The 16,483-nt window shown below is 35.8% G+C and overlaps 1 protein-coding gene across 1 annotated transcript; it reads left to right on the top strand.

Annotated features, from left to right (window-relative positions):
* Positions 1 to 7,684: 7,684 nt before the first annotated feature.
* On the top strand, positions 7,685 to 12,700 carry LOC127846459 (uncharacterized). Its single transcript, XM_052377711.1, has 5 exons — positions 7,685 to 8,640; positions 9,095 to 9,195; positions 9,479 to 9,674; positions 10,305 to 10,466; positions 12,026 to 12,700. The coding sequence occupies exons 1-5, from the start codon at positions 8,521 to 8,523 to the stop codon at positions 12,122 to 12,124; spliced, it is 678 nt and encodes a 225-aa protein (XP_052233671.1). The 5' UTR covers positions 7,685 to 8,520; the 3' UTR covers positions 12,125 to 12,700.
* Positions 12,701 to 16,483: the final 3,783 nt, after the last annotated feature.

Here is a 16,483-nt window from a genome sequence, read left to right as displayed (position 1 = left end):
TACGCATGATCATCGATGGAAACACAACACGTTTCCACATTTGATATGAAACAAAATAATTATTTAAATGGCATGTATGCATTAACAACGAATCGTTTCAAAGTTACTGCGCTCAAGATGGAATAAAATTTGCGTTTTTTTTTAAGTTATGACAAAAAATGTTCCATTTGTTATGAGTAAGGTTGTTGTTTTTTTCCTATTAACATTTGAAAATCCGGAGTGAAGTCCGCTTTAAATAATGACAATGCCTTTCATAAGTGTTTTATTTTTGAATACGCGTTTATAAAAAGTTCTAACAAAATGCAATTACTTCTAACAAAATCCATATGTAATATAGTGATCAAAAAACTCCAACTTTTGAACAAGCGAGTACGCGTTTCCTACGTACGATTATTAACAGTTACATACGTTTTTGTAAACATAGCTGATTTATTTGTCGTGGTTTAGTGACTCATGATAACAAAAATTAAATTTAACGTAGAGCGTTTTTTGCTATGAGTGTTAGAGTGCATGTAAACATCGGATTTAAAGCCACATGTCTTTTGATATGAAGATAAACAAATAAAGTCACTAATTTTTACTATGAATACTCTTGAGAACCTTTGAGAGATTAATAAAACCTCTACCTTATTCTGCGTTCACGAAAAGTCTGCACCGTTTTATAGGAAATGCTTTACATTTTATAGCTATAAGCGTTCTGAACTAATACTAGTATTTCATAAATCAGAAATCTCGTTTTATTTCACTTGTGTAATTTTACAAATCGTTATCATTTACTACCCGATGCGACGAACGCATGCGTAGACGCTTACGTGTTCATAACTTGATGTTAAGTTTATTTTTCCTTACTTGAATTGCTTCATTTAATAACTATTACTGTAACACAAACTTGGTATAATTAATTACATTTAACAGTGAGTTTGCCCTTAGGCAGATATTTACAGTCATAATAACAAAGTTACAACAATAATATATAATATTAAGGATGAAGTGCATTGTGAGGCGTTAAATAGTTATACCCACGCTTTTTGAAAAGCGTGGGGATATTGTGGTTATCTCCGCCGTCCGTCCGTCCGTCTGTCCATCCGTCCGTCCCGGCCACTATCTCCTCCTACACTATAAGCACTCGAACCTTGAAAATTGCACACATGGTATCTATGAGCATATGTGTGACCCTGCACTATTTGGAATTTATATCTGACCCCTGGGTCAAAAGTTATGGGGGTTGGGGTTGGGCCGGGTCGGAGATTTTCACTCATTTGTATGCCCCAGGTATGGTGCATTGGCCATTACTTTTGAAATATTGAAGATAGCAACTTGATATTTGGCATGCATGTGTATCTCATGGAGCTGCAAATTTTGAGTGGTGAAAGATTAAGTTCAAGGTCATCATTTAAGGTCAAAGGTAAAGGTCAAAGGTAAAGGTCAAAGGTCAAAGTTTGCAATATTGTAGATAGCAACTTGATATTTAGCATGCATGTGTATCTCATGGAGCTGCACATTTTGAGTGGTGAAAGGTCAAGGTCATCCTTAAAGGTCAAAGGTAAAAAAAAACAAATCCAAGGGAATTAATAAGCTTTAAAGGGAGGTAAGTAATAAACCTGCCAAATGATTAAAAAAAAATCAGATTGTTCTTACAAACACATCTCTTGTTTTATGTTATGTTACATTAACTTCTTCATTTCTACACCGAATCACTTCCAATTGATACTGAACATCTCTTATGACAATACGGTCAATCTCAACTATGCATGATCCCATTACCAACCCTGGGGTGCCCCCTGGGTCAAACATTCGGCGTGGGGATACGCGTCGGCCTCTGCCGCGCCATTTGTAGTTAATACTTCTTTCACCCATGACGAACGTTTCTGGAACGGAAGTTTAAACAAAATAAAACACCGTATTCAGAGAAGATACTGACGTTAGCACATTCATGTAAAGCTACACTCCTAATCAGCAGACGAAAAATTACAATAATAAATCTTACGGAGGATCCCGTAGATAATCGATGTATCACGATTGGTAAATCTACTGACCTCCGTCTTCGTGACATAAACACTTTAGTATTGCTCTTTTGGAGTTGCTATAATGTAGCTCCAGGGGATTGCAAGGTATATCATAGATAACACTAGAAATGGCGCGGAAGAGGCCGACGCGTATCCCCACGCCGAATGTTTGACCTAGGTGTGCCCCAGGGTTGGTAATGGGGCCATGCATAGCTGAGATTGACCGTATTGTCATAAGAGAAGTTCATCATCAATTAGAAGTGAATTGGTGTAGAAATGAAGAAGTTATAGTAAAAGGCAATTTTGGGTGGGTGTGACATATGTGGGCAGGGCGCCCCAGGGTTGGTAATTGTGCCATGCATAGTTGAGATTGACCGTATTGTCATAAGAGAAGTTCAGTATCAATTTGAAGTGAATCGGTGTAGAAATGAAGAAATTATAGTAAAAGGCAATTTTGGGCGGGTGTGGTCTATGTGGGCGGGGCCCCAGGGTTGGTAATGGGGCCATGCATAGTTGAGATTGACCGTATTGTCATAAGAGAGGTTCAGTATCAATTTGAAGTGAATCGGTGTAGAAATGAAGAAATTATAGTAAAAGGCAATTTTGGGTGGGTGTGGTCTATGTGGGCGGGGCGCCCCAGGGTTGGTAATGGGGCCATGCATAGTTGAGATTGACTGTATTGTCATAAGAGAAGTTCAATATCAATTTGAAGTGAATCGGTGTAGAAATGAAGAAATTATAGTAAAGGCAATTTTCGGTGGGTGTGGTCTATGTGGGCGGGGCCCCAGGGTGGGTTATGGGGCCATGCATAGTTGAGATTGACCCTAATGTCATAAGAGAAGTTCAGTATCAATTTGAAGTGAATCCGTGTAGAAATGAAAAAATTATAGTAAATGGAATTTTTTGGTGGGTGTGGCCTATGTTGGCGGGCGCCCCAGGGTTGGGATTGGAGCCATGCATAGTTGAGATTGACCCTAATGTCATAACAAAAGTTCAGTATCAATTTGAAGTGAATCCGTGTAGAAATGAAAAAATTATAGTAAATGGAAATTTTTGGTGGGTGTGGCCTATGTGGGCGGGGCGCCCCAGGGTTGGGAATGGGGCCATGCATGGTTGAGATTGACCGTATTGTCATAAGAGAGGTCCAGTATCAATTTGAAGTGAATCGGTGTAGAAATAAAGAAGTAAATGTAAAATAACCTAAAAAATGAGTGATAATTTCTGACGCGGCCCCACCCCAACCGCTATAACTTTTGACCCAGGGGTCAGATCAAAATTCCAAATAGTGCAGGGTCGCACATATGCTCATAGATACCATGTGTGTAAGTTTCAAGGTTCTAGTGCTTTTAGTGTAGGAGGAGATAGTGGCCAGGACGGACGGACAGACAGACAGACAGACAGACAGACAGACAGACAGACGGACGGACGGACGGACGGACGGACGGCGGAGATAACCACAATATCCCCACCTTTTTTTCAAAAAGCGTGGGGATAATTAATTCATTTACTGGGTGCAGATTCTGAAATGAATGAACAAAACAGAAGATGCTTTAATGTTTGACCGAGTTTCAAAGAAGCCCGTTCTGATTTTGTTGTTTTTCGTCCTCGATCAAGAGACGTTAATTAGTTATATATTGATCTCAAATCGATTATCGATTGATTATTCGATCCTTCAGTCAAATGCTAACCATTTCAAACGAATTTTCCAACCCTTAGCAGCTCTTATGTTGTTCATGTAAATCTTATAATTGCAATTTATTTCCCCTCGATTAAAAGGAAAAGAATCTGAACAAAAATAGACTAATTTATATTAAATATGATGCACTCTTTCGTCATTTAATATGTGTTGTTGAATTCAAGGACATCAACTAATATGAAATAGGATATAACATTATTAATTTCCTATCGCATTGTAACATAAATACATTTACAAGTTTGTCTCTAAATAGGTACATGAATTGCAATTAAGTTGCTGTTGTTCATGTAACAACCACACATTTGAGTAAAAATATAAATAATTTCTTATTGACAGCTTACTACGCAAACGGACAAACGAATGAAATTAAAATAATCGTAAATCACGATAAATGCCATTAAATCACCAACAGTGTATACGCGATTAACGGTACGTATGCTAGCCCAAAGTTTAGGGAAGCAATCGTTATCGTAGAAGGGCTGACGCAGATACAACGATACAATTCCTGTTTGACTGATATGACATATCCTTCCTGTTTTTCGCACGAAAACTCATAAACACGGCTGTTTGCTTAAACGCATGCTAATTTTAAGGCATTAAGTAAATTTATAATCACCCCCTGTACGTCGATAATCCAAACTCAGTTGGATAATTCAAACTGAAGAATAAAATGTCGGCCGAAACTGAAACTGAAACTGAAAGGTAGGTGATTATTTTATCATTTCTGCTTATTTAGTAACTATAAGGACGTTATTGTTCTACACATGTGATAATGAATGTCTGACACACACATGCGTTTTGAGTTCTGCAACGATTTAATAGTTTTCTAGTAAAAAACGATACATTTGTCTTCGGGAAATGCTTATTTTCATGAAATGCGACCTATGTGTTGAATTATTTACAAGTTAATTGACAAAAGAGCGAATGAAACTTTAACAGAGATATGCCAAATTATATCATGAATGTCCTTTAAAAGTTTACTTTTAACACCTTGTGTGTTTTTGTGTTAAAATCATGTGTTTGCAGGAAGGGCATCAAAGTTTATGGATAAATCCAAACTGATAAGAAAATTTATGTGGATAATAACCAAACTCAAAATGGATAATGCACAAACTGCGATGTATTTGACATGTTTTCCAAATTTAAAAATGTCCCTACTTATTATATAATCACTTGATTTAAAGGAATTCGAGTCGAAGCTGCGTGTTAAAGTGGCACTTGCCCTGCTGATTCGTGTATTTGTCACCATATTAGAGGTTTCGAATAGTATTCGTGGCATAACTGATCTGATTCATTATACATTGTATCAGAAAGATTGCATCGAATTGTACCCAAATATTTTAGGCAATATCGACGGCTAGTATAGCATTTTACTTTCCGAAATATATTTACACATTGAAAAGAGCATTTTAAATGATTTCTAAATACACAGGCATAGATATTAAAAATCTTCTGTAAATGATGTATTTTAATAATAATAATAAAAAGCTTTTCCCGTTACCCTTTCGCCGGCGTGGGAAAATTGAAGTTGTAGTAAAACATTTACGAGTGAATTGTACAGTACCCCGCTATGCGCATGCTCACTTACGATAAACGACTTTTAACGGCATTTAAGCATAGAAAACTTGCGAGTTCTATATGGAATGACTTTGAACCCTGTTGAAACCTTGGTGGGAAAAATATTTGTGGACTTTTAACTATTTTTCTTTCCGATTTCATCAATTACGTATTATTTCTTCCGATTTTATGATAATACAATTTTGACTTTTTGTAATTGTGAATATTTGATATTTAATTATATAGGGAAGTACCGTCGATTCGCTCCTTTAAACTGATGACAAATAGTTTTAGAGCCGGGGCGATGGGCAGGCACTTTGATTAACTTTTTCTATCACTTTGATAACGCCATTTTAAATAGCGAGTTGCTGATGTTGTTCATCTATGTTTTGTGGAGTAATATCAGCATATATTTTTGTCCGATAATATAATTGCCGGTTGTTTCATCTAAGGTAAGTTCTCTAATTTTTAATTTTTCTACGTAATGGTTAGTTGTGTTATGGATTAGTATTTCTTTCAGGCCTTTAAAGAACTCTGTAAAATAATAACATCTGTAGTTTTCAATTATCTTCTCTTTTACATGGAAAGAAAACGAAATCATTTTTATAAAGATTGTTAAACATTGTGCTACAAAGTTTTTGTTGTCGCAATTTTACAAGAGTCTTTATTTTACATAGAGCTTTACATAAAGACATCTTGCAGTTTGGCCATTATCCATCGACTTCCTTATGTTAGTTTGGAATTATCCATACACTAGTTAGGTCATTATCCAATTGGTATATTCTTGTCCCAAACAAATACGAATATATTGCGTTTTTGAGCATTTATGCCAATCAAATTTTGTAAATACATATATGAAAGGTAAATACATAAGTCCAAGCATTAAAACATAAAAAAATATTCGATTATAATTGTTTTCGGCTTCAAACTTTCGACAATTTCATTAACTTTTTTCAGATTTTCAAACATATTCATTTTATTTCGATTTAATTGTTTTTGATTGTTATGGGCTTTTTAGCGCATTGTATCCGGAAAATAACATTTTATCAAAAAGAATTGTTTATTATGTCACAACTTACCTTAAATAAAACGTGTTCTTATAAATAAATGACTGGGGTCTTTATTTCTGTCGCGATTTTTTCTTCAGTTTGAATTATCCTACTCAGTTTGGATTATCGACGTACAGGGGGTGATAATGTCGTCATAAATTAAACAGAACATGACAAGATAATAATACTTCATTGTCGATATTTAAATGGTGTTGACTCGATAAAGAATACTATTTTCCACAGTAGGACTTACTCGTCTGATAAGAGGTGTACCAACTGTAATTGTTCAAGACATAGGTGTTGTGCAGTTGAAGTACGTAGGCGACATGCAATCAGTAAGGTCAAACCTTGGGATTGTTGAAGAAATAAATTATCTGTAATAAATCAAATACAGCGTTAATGAATTATTTGCTAGATAAAGAAATATGAAATATTTTAAATTTCTAATAATTCAATGATCTTTGTATCAATGACATTACTGATCTTAAAGTAGTCTCTACATTATATCATATCAGTACAATTACACTTTAATGGTAATACTTAATTTCATGGTGTTGACATACATTGACATACATTGATTTGTTGTGTTGTGTTTGTTAAATTTAACCATATTTTTAACGTGGATGTGCTATAATGAGATTACATTTTGAATCTTTACAATTATCATCTTTTAATAAAAATTATAATATTTTACGTAAGAATTCAGCAGTATCAAAGCAAAAAAGTGCTTTATTATCAGCTGTTCAATTAAACAAAATACGAATATCTGATAATACTTTTATCTTTTAAATGAGAATTCGAAAATGCCATTGTAAGCGTATCATTAATTTCTTTCAGTTTCTAGAACTTAATATATTATGCGTGATTATGGTCTGTTTGAAATAATATTGCACTCGCGTAAAAGTAAATCAATGGCATACGTCAGAGTCATATGAAATCTCCGTAGGTAGGGGGTTTCGTAAGTAACTTAAATCTTACAATTCTGCGCCCACTGTACATATCCGCTTTCGTAATTATGTAGCTATTTTAAATAAAAGTTTCCTATTTTGTGGTTATTTGGTAAGAATAAACGTGGTGTTATGCAATGACTGTACTATCTATTTTGGGTACTATTTTAGGAAGCAATAGTCCCGTTACGTTACACTGGTTTTTATATGGTTTATATATCTTCCTGTTGCTGTAAGTGTGAGATGAAACTTAGTCATTCTTCTTAATACAATGTAAGGCAAGATGAATACCTATCACCGAATTAAGCTGTATAATTCTTAGCGTTATTCTAAGTTTGCAATATAGTACGCATGCTTAAGAAATATATACCACGCAACAAATAATTGCTCATTTGAAACACTGTACAAGTACACCGGTTCTTTTAATGAATCATTAATGTATGCAAAATTGACATCACTTTATTACCATTCCTTATATGGAAGTTCATTCTAATTGTTGATGCGGACATGAGTAATTGTTCCATCAGGCGCGTATGTGATAAAATACAAGACACGATCAACAAAACTCGCCACAAATGTTATCTTGGGTTAATCATAAAGAGTTTAAATAATAACGTGAGTTTTCACAACACTTTTTACATTTTAAGTTCTTGATCCTATAGGAAGCACTTCGTAATTATAAAGTTATTGATAATTGAAGGGCGATACTACAGGTCAGTAACCTATTCAATCTAGTCTTTTTGTGAAAGCTTTTCGTAGCATATAAATATAATTATTTACAGCATATTTAGTCATTGCAATTGAACAGGTGAATAAACCCTGAAGTAAATAAAGAGCAGGTGTAATTGTAACGAGCTCAATGAAAGTTTCAATTAGACTTTATGGCTACGCAGTGTGAACGCTTCATCGGCTAGTATACGATCGTTTGTCGCTACACATGAATTACCTGTACGACAGAATTTCGCAATGCGAAACGACGACCTTCGTAAGAAGGTATTTAACTCGGCGGTTTGGAGCAGTATCGCTCAATATCTATCCAGTACAACATATGACATGAGCTTCAACCTCAACTTCGGCAAAAGTGACAAGTGACTCTACTTAAACATTTGGTTTAAAATTGTGCGCTTGTTTATAAATTATTATGTCTAGTAATTTATTAAAACATTTATCTACAACACAGGAAACATTAATCGGTAATTAATAAGTATTGATTTATATACATATTTAATTCGCTTTAAGGCGTACGTTATACTCAGCGGATCATAATGGATATACATTTGCGGGATATATTGTGTTCGTTGTCCCATTTTGTTGTCTATGCCATACTGGCGAGTGCTGGTGTCGATGGCGGGAGTATACGTCGACAGACGGCCACGTGCACAGAGGTAGGTTGGACAAAGCAACGCATACTGCCTCAATTATTAACCCCTTGGTTTTAGGTAAAATATTGTTATGGACTTAGTTGTACAGAAATGTTTACAACATGTAAATTATTCAATTCTATTGGAAGTCTGCAACTTTTTCTGATATAAGGTCGATGCATTTTATGAAAATTCTTAAATGTATTTTATATTATGTATATGCTATTAATTAAATAATAACGTTGTCCGTAAGGTATTGCATGTATCCATATAATACGAAACAACCATGTAGTGCCGTTGCGATTTAGGACTCTTGTTGGAATCGGATCCTAAACATGTTATAGTGTGATAAAATTTGCTATACACTAAATTTACAATTAGCTTTATCAAAACTGTTTGTGAATATTTAATATAAATGACAAAAAGATACAATCTGAACCAACTAGTACCGGCTCCGTATTTGCGTCATCTGTTTCAGAACTCTGTCGTCGACATTGAGTCAAATGCTGGGGTGAAAATAGAACCTATTGAACAGAGTCGCGTCTATATTGAAACACTGTCTACGCCTTTTGATGACGGGTATGTAGATATTAAATGAAACGATTTTAATTGAAGATCAATTATATATTTTGCAATAAATTTTGTATTGTGTGCATTATCACGAGCTCACTGGTGCACAGAGAAATTGTTGGAGAAATAATTACACATAACATATATAATCGAGTATCAAAGATGGATAGCTTAATTGTTTTAGTGACCAGAAACGCATATGTGAATGCAAACATTGAACAAACGCATCAAACATTCTATACAAGTCTCGTGTGTTAGGTTACAAACATAACAACTTCATTTCTATTTTCAGGCACACTTTGCGTTTTGAATTCAATACCAAATCCGGCAACGGAACGCTGTTCTATGCCGTACGCCGCAATGACATCTACGACATGGTGTCAGCGGAGATCAGTGACGGATACGTGCAGTTTAAGATACGCTGCCGCTCCTCGTACGCTGACCTCACAATTCCGGGAATCCGGGTGGATGATGGCGAGTGGCACAGGGTATGTGGGGGGGGGGGGCGGAGAAATATACTGATTCTTGCTCTGAGAAAATTAGGTTTAATGCATGTGCATTAAATGTCGTCCAAGATTAGCCTGTGCAGCCTGCCCAGGCTAATCAGGGTCGACACTTTTCTCATTAACTTCATTTAAACGAAAGATAAAATGAAAGCTGAAATTGTCCCTGATTAGCCACTGCGGACTGCAAAGGCTAATTTGGAACACTACGCACATGCATTAAGCCCCATTGCACCAGATTGTGGCTGATATGTTTTAAATATCAACAAGGCATTGACCATTCCATTTACAGAGTCTGTTATGTGTTTTCCAAAGGCCAATAAGGTTGTACTTGTGTTTGATTGTTTTGTTTGTAGCCCTTGTTTTCAATAATGACTGTCGTGTGACAATATTTTCTGTTAACTTAATTTAGAGAAATTGTAAACATTTTATGTCCCATCATTTAGTCTTATACATTCTACACCGCATAACTACGGGTTTGTGAGGTCCTAAAAATATCATCTTGATACATTTCACATCGCATAACTCCTGTTAGAGTACTCCAAATCAAATGAAGTTCCACCGCAAACTAATACATTCCACAACGCATAACCACTGGTTTTTTTTCCAAAACAGATCAAGTTCCACCGCAAGAAACGTAAGGGCATCTTCCTGCTGGATGACATGGAGTACTTCGAGCACTACTATGTGGGCTGTGGTGGCTTTACCTCCGTCAACTTCGGCAGCACCCACCGCGACCACGATGACTCCTTCAGCGTGCGCGAGTTACAGGTAGGAGTAAGTGACAATTGTTATTGTGTTCAATTCATATGTCGAGACCCGTTCTTAGTAAAGCGGACTTAGTGCATATGGGTTAAGTGTCGTCCGAGACCAGCATGTGTCGGGGATGATAAAGTCTGAACAGCGACGACAATAATTCCACCTAGACTGGATTTTCGTTTCCTTTGCAAGAAAAAATCCTCAAGCGGAAAGTGTCGTCCAATGCATTAAGCTCGGTTTTCCTTCAGCGAGGTTCGATAAATAAATTAGTTTCCCGTGTATTAAAGGGATGTGTGTTCAGGGTTATGGGCTGTGAGAAAGTATTAAATTTTAAACCGATATCAATGTGCTCGGTTGTTAACGTATTTAATATTTGAAAAAAAACTGTGCACAACAACTTTTGAACGATATAATATTATTTATTGGAAAAAAGTTATGTCCCAACCTTCCGGAAGATGATTTCATTCTTTTGTGGCATACCTGAATATGTGTATATACCTGTGAAAAATGTTTTTTTATAAGCTGTAAATGTGTATCGTTTGGCTGTCGCTATTAAGCCTAGGACAATATGTGTTGAATGTTTAACGTATAGTAATAAAATAAAATCAGTTTCCAGAAGTAGGATTTGATTCAAAAAAACAATATTTGATTAAAATAGTTTTTTTGTTATACTAAGATCGCAATTGGTTGTTGCTTTGTTGCAAAGTAATTCAAAAAGTATTAACTATGTTTTTAAGACGCTGTATATGTTCTTGATTGCATCATTTCTAACCACAAACGCCCTCTAGCTAATCGGCTATTAGATTTAACTGCAGTGAGGCAATCCCACAGTTCAATTAATTTTGAAAAGCATATTACGAACATAATCGGTCTCATAACTAGGTCTAAAATCTAACCAATTAAATATGTTACTTCTATTTTGACAGTATATTTTTCACTATTTATGTAAAATAGTTTAATAAAAGGCAACTCTTATATCACTAAGAAATACATATTTTTGTGTTCTTAGTATACAATAAAATTCAATATAAATAGGGAGCATCGTGAGAAAGAATTAAGTAAACACAGATTATCGGATTGACCGAAGTGTGTCATTGAAACCAGAAACGAATGAAAATCTGCTCACATACGCATTTCTTATCGAGTTTCAATGACTCATTTCCACACATCTCTCCGACTGAATTTATTGCAGCTAATATTACCAATTGTTAATGCGCGTCCATACATTTCGTTGAATTAATTCAACAAATCATTGTTCAGATGAGTTTTCAAACATATCAGAGTATTTAAATCAAGATGTATAATAACTGTAAAGTAAGAAGTGTATACAAATGATATGTTGTAAACCATGTAATATAGGCAGTTGGGTCGAAATTGAAGTGCTTTTGTCTGTATTTATTCATGATGTATTTTTAAGAAATGTTTTGACAATAGGTGAAAAGCTTTATATCAAAATGTGACAAATAAGTTGTATCATGTTGTACTAAACATGCGCAATACTTTATGATTATTTCTTTATTGATTTATGCAGTGTATTTTGTTTTATTTAAGATAACATGTTTGTTTCAATGTTTCAGCATAAAAACGGCCATTTAAGCGGATGTATACGTAATGTTAAGATAACTACGGGAATAGACACACCGCCCAAGTACACAGCCATTTCGCAGTGCAATTGAAGACGTCGCTATCTCTCTAGCACGAGGAGCACGTGTATTATACTTGTGACTGACGCCATTCCATTGACAGCGTCTTGTAAACTCTGGTGGTAACATTGTGTCGTCATACGTGTGGTACAGCTGTGGTACGGCTGACAGCCCTAAGTATTGCTGCATGATATACGGTGTTACCGATTTTGTATACTATTTTGAAGACGACGCATCAGATAAACACTCAAGCGCATTGCAATCAAGCACAGTATAATGACAAGGACTATGCGCACATTTGATGCGAACGTATGTGTGCAGGGTAACTAGATGAATCTCAGCACATGTTACTTGCACCACCAGAAGCCAATCTGATCTCCGATATTGTACACAATACAAACGTAAAGATCTCTACGTTTGTATATTATGGTAACACACATTTTATCTACGTTTATGTTACTTATAGCAACCGGTCTAACGACAAATGAACATACATGTATATAGCCACGTTTTGAAATGGCTGTTTTTGACCGTTCCGTCCATAAGTTGTTGTGTCGTTACCTCGAACTGCTTTGTATTTGTAGACCATTATTAAACAATGGACATGTTTATTCGTTCATTATTTCACAATATCTTCTAAACATTCACTAGTTTTCAGAAGTAAAACATTATTTGGCAATTGTGCTGCTTCTATTAACGAGCAACCAATTCTGACATATTTTGTGCCGGCTCCTATGAAAATAGTTCCAAAGCCATATGCAAAAAGCGCAGCTCCACACCAGCCTGTGCAGTCGCACAGTCTGGTCAAGAGCTATCCTGTCCGCTAATGTGACAACGAAGCCTTGCGTTACTTTAGAGAGGACAGCGTAGCTCCTGGCCATAGCGCGTGTAAGCGCAGGCTGGTCTGTTGCTTCGCTGGCTGCATATGACAAGAGACCCATTTGCGCACGACGCGGGTTATTAATTCAATAGTACGAGCGTTTGCAGACTTGAGACGGTTTGGATCTAAAATAATTTTATACGCGTGCACATGTTCAGTTACATTTAGTTATTCGCATCAATGAACATACATAAAAAATGCAGGTCAACCATTACTATTTATGAAACATTAAAAGCCACAGACTTTAAAATATGTTATTTTATTGGTGAAAAGTTGCTCAAAGAAGCTTCTCTTAAAGAAATAAATCAATAAAAAAATCAATCTATCTACGTTTAGAACTCTTTTTTTTTCTTTTTTTTCAAATTGTCTCCTTACTTCTCTCTATGGATAAAGACGTTATATAACGTGCACGATTTGACTGCGAAAATAAAAGCTGGTTTTTGCGCACGACTCATCATCGTGTCCTAGTTACTAATTATGCCAAGTTATTTCAGAGTTGTCAACGGAACTTAGAAGCTATGGCATGGATACGAAAAACGCAAAGCGGTAACGACATTCCCATACATAGAACATTAAAATTCAAACTGTGACCATGACATTGAAAATGGGAAACTGAAACTTCATGGAGACACATCTTTAATTAGTTCCATTTTTCGAAATAAACTCAACTTTTTCCATAAATGAAATGTCATAATCCGGACATGATTTGACATCTGAACTCAAGGTTTAGTCTTTATAGTGAGCATAGCAGGCTGGTTCTTGTGCGCGACACATCGTCATGATTTTATTATTATTTGAGCCCATTTGATTTGAAATCCAATCATGAAAATGAGTCACGAACCAACATGTTTTCTCCTAGCCGAAATGAAAAAAATGCAATAATTTATAATGTGGCATTAAGCGACATAGTTGTAACACGCGACATGTCCTCGTGAAATTGTGAACACGTTTGTAACAAATTCCCAGCATTCACAATAACATGAATAAGGTAATGGGTCGGACACGACAATGTAGGTTCACTTTATCATTAAAGGGAATATGAGCAAACTTCAAGTGTAAACTGTGCTCGTGACCTTTAAGCTATATACATGATTATAGAACGCGACACACATTATTTTCAACTGGCGATCAATTACGAAAATGTATTTCGAAAATCAATCATAGGCAATTAAGTTATGTGCCGAACACGAACATAGTCTTTCATCCGATCCAAAGAAGGAATATGCAAAAATGGTCTACTGTGATCATGACCTTTCAACTAGCGACATGGTTGTTGTACTTGCAACGTTGTCTTGACATATCAACGATCAATTTCGAAATAAATTCATCATAAACAATAAAGTGATGTTACGGACACGAATATTTATTTTTATAATATTCTTAAAATTACTGTGCCTAAACTTCAAGTGTCGAATTTGACCTTTTATCAAGCAATATGGTTGTTGAAACCGATTCGTTGTCTTGACATTGTTAGTATGTGCCGCTTTATGTTGTTATTCACATCATCTACAATATACTTATAGACTTACACGAATGTGTGTTATCACTATATTCATCAAAGTAATATCAATAAAGGTCAAGTATCAACTGTGACCTTGACCTTAAAGCTAGCGATATGGTAATTGCACGCGACTCGATATTGTCCTGACCAGTCCTTACTAATAGTTGATGTTAACAAAATTATATTCAAAAAGAGTGTTTTTATTGGTATTCGCACTTTTGCCAATTACCTTGTATTTATTGACCTGGTTGATATTCGAGGACAGGGACAAAGGATGTTTTTTGTTGTGCTGGATGTAGCCATAAAAGTGAACTTACCCCCCCCCCCCCCCTCTCCCCCAGCTATGCAATAACCAAAGAAGCGACACTATTTTTTATTCGACCAATATATCATAAAGAAATTATTAACTGCAAAAAAATAAGATTTGAGAAAACAATATTTAAACAAATAATTGACTTCTAGCTTTCTCACAAGTATTTCAATAACTACCGAGTACCGGGCGGTCATGTTTTCAAACAGACTGCAGCCATTTTTGGCAACATAGAATTGATACGTCAATAAATGTTTGACCAAGTTTCAAGTGGACTGGGCTTCTAAAGTTTTCAAAACCTTGTTCGATAGTCAAATAAAGATAACTTCCACGCAACCCTATTAGCCAAGTTTTCAAATGGAGCAGATCCATTGCTGTACTCGGTCGAGGTATCATCTGTTTTGACCAAGTAAAATGTTGCTCGGACAAAACAAACAACAAATACGGTTCACAAGATTCATCTTCTTGGCCTTGAACTAGTTTTAGACCCATGTTTCCCAGTTTCGGGCTAGGCCGAGGTATCCTTGTGACTAATGTTTAGACCAAATTTCATGAAGATGGTGCAAACCATGTGGCCTCTACAGTTTTCACCGGCTAAATATTGACGCATGGTATACGACGGACAAATTTCTATCACCAACCCACTATGAGTAATGTGTATTTAGGTGCGCTAAAAACCAAGCAAAGTCGCAGACACAGCATTACAATAGATAATGGCCAACATAAACTAGGTTGTCTTTGATCAGTGGTTGTGGGAAGTACGAGGGTAGCTTTGATTGAAACGTGATAACGTCAAAGCAGTAATGCAGTTATTCACGGCCGTTAATCACGCGCGCCACCTCTTTTTTGAGATCCATTAATAAATGAGCCAATGCAACTTCTGAGGTGGCGCTCAGGCCCGAATGTATTATTCATCAAAGTAATATCAATAAAGGTCAAGTATCAACTGTGACCTTGACCTTAAAGCTAGCGATATGGTAATTGCACGCGACTCGATATTGTCCTGACCAGTCCTTACTAATAGTTGATGTTAACAAAATTATATTCAAAAAAAGTGTTTTTATTGGTATTCGCACTTTTGCCAATTATCTTGTATTTATTGACCTGGTTGATATTCGAGGACAGGGACAAAGGATGTTTTTTGTTGTGTTGGATGTAGCCATAAAAGTGAACTTACCCCCCCCCCCCCCCCCCCTCTCCCCCAGCTATGTAATAACCAAAGAAGCGACACTATTTTTTATTCGACCAATATATCATAAAGAAATTATTAACTGCAACAATTTTAAGATAAGAAATAAACAATATTTAAACAAATAATTGACTTCTAGCTTACTCAAAAGTATTTCAATAACTACCGAGTACCGGGCGGTCATGTTTTCAAACAGACTGCAGCCATTTTTTGGCAACATAGAATTGATATGTCAATAAATGTTTGACCAAGTTTAAGTGGACTGGGCTTCTATAGTTTTCAAAACCTTGTTCGATAGTCAAATAAAGATAACTTCCACGCAACCCTATTAGCCAAGTTTTCATATGGAGCAGATCCATTGCTGTACTCGGTCGAGGTAGCATCTGTTTTGATCTGAGGATCCATTAATAAATGAGCCAATGCAACTTCCGAGGTGGCGCTCAGGCCCGGATGTTTTGAAATTTCATGGATAATTTTGAAGGGTGATTAGGTTTATATGTTTTTTAGAAATA

The sequence above is a fragment of the Dreissena polymorpha genome, chromosome 9, assembly GCF_020536995.1.
Source record: "Dreissena polymorpha isolate Duluth1 chromosome 9, UMN_Dpol_1.0, whole genome shotgun sequence".
Taxonomy (NCBI): Eukaryota; Metazoa; Mollusca; class Bivalvia; order Myida; family Dreissenidae; genus Dreissena; species Dreissena polymorpha.
This window is presented reverse-complemented; position numbering and strand designations above follow the sequence as displayed.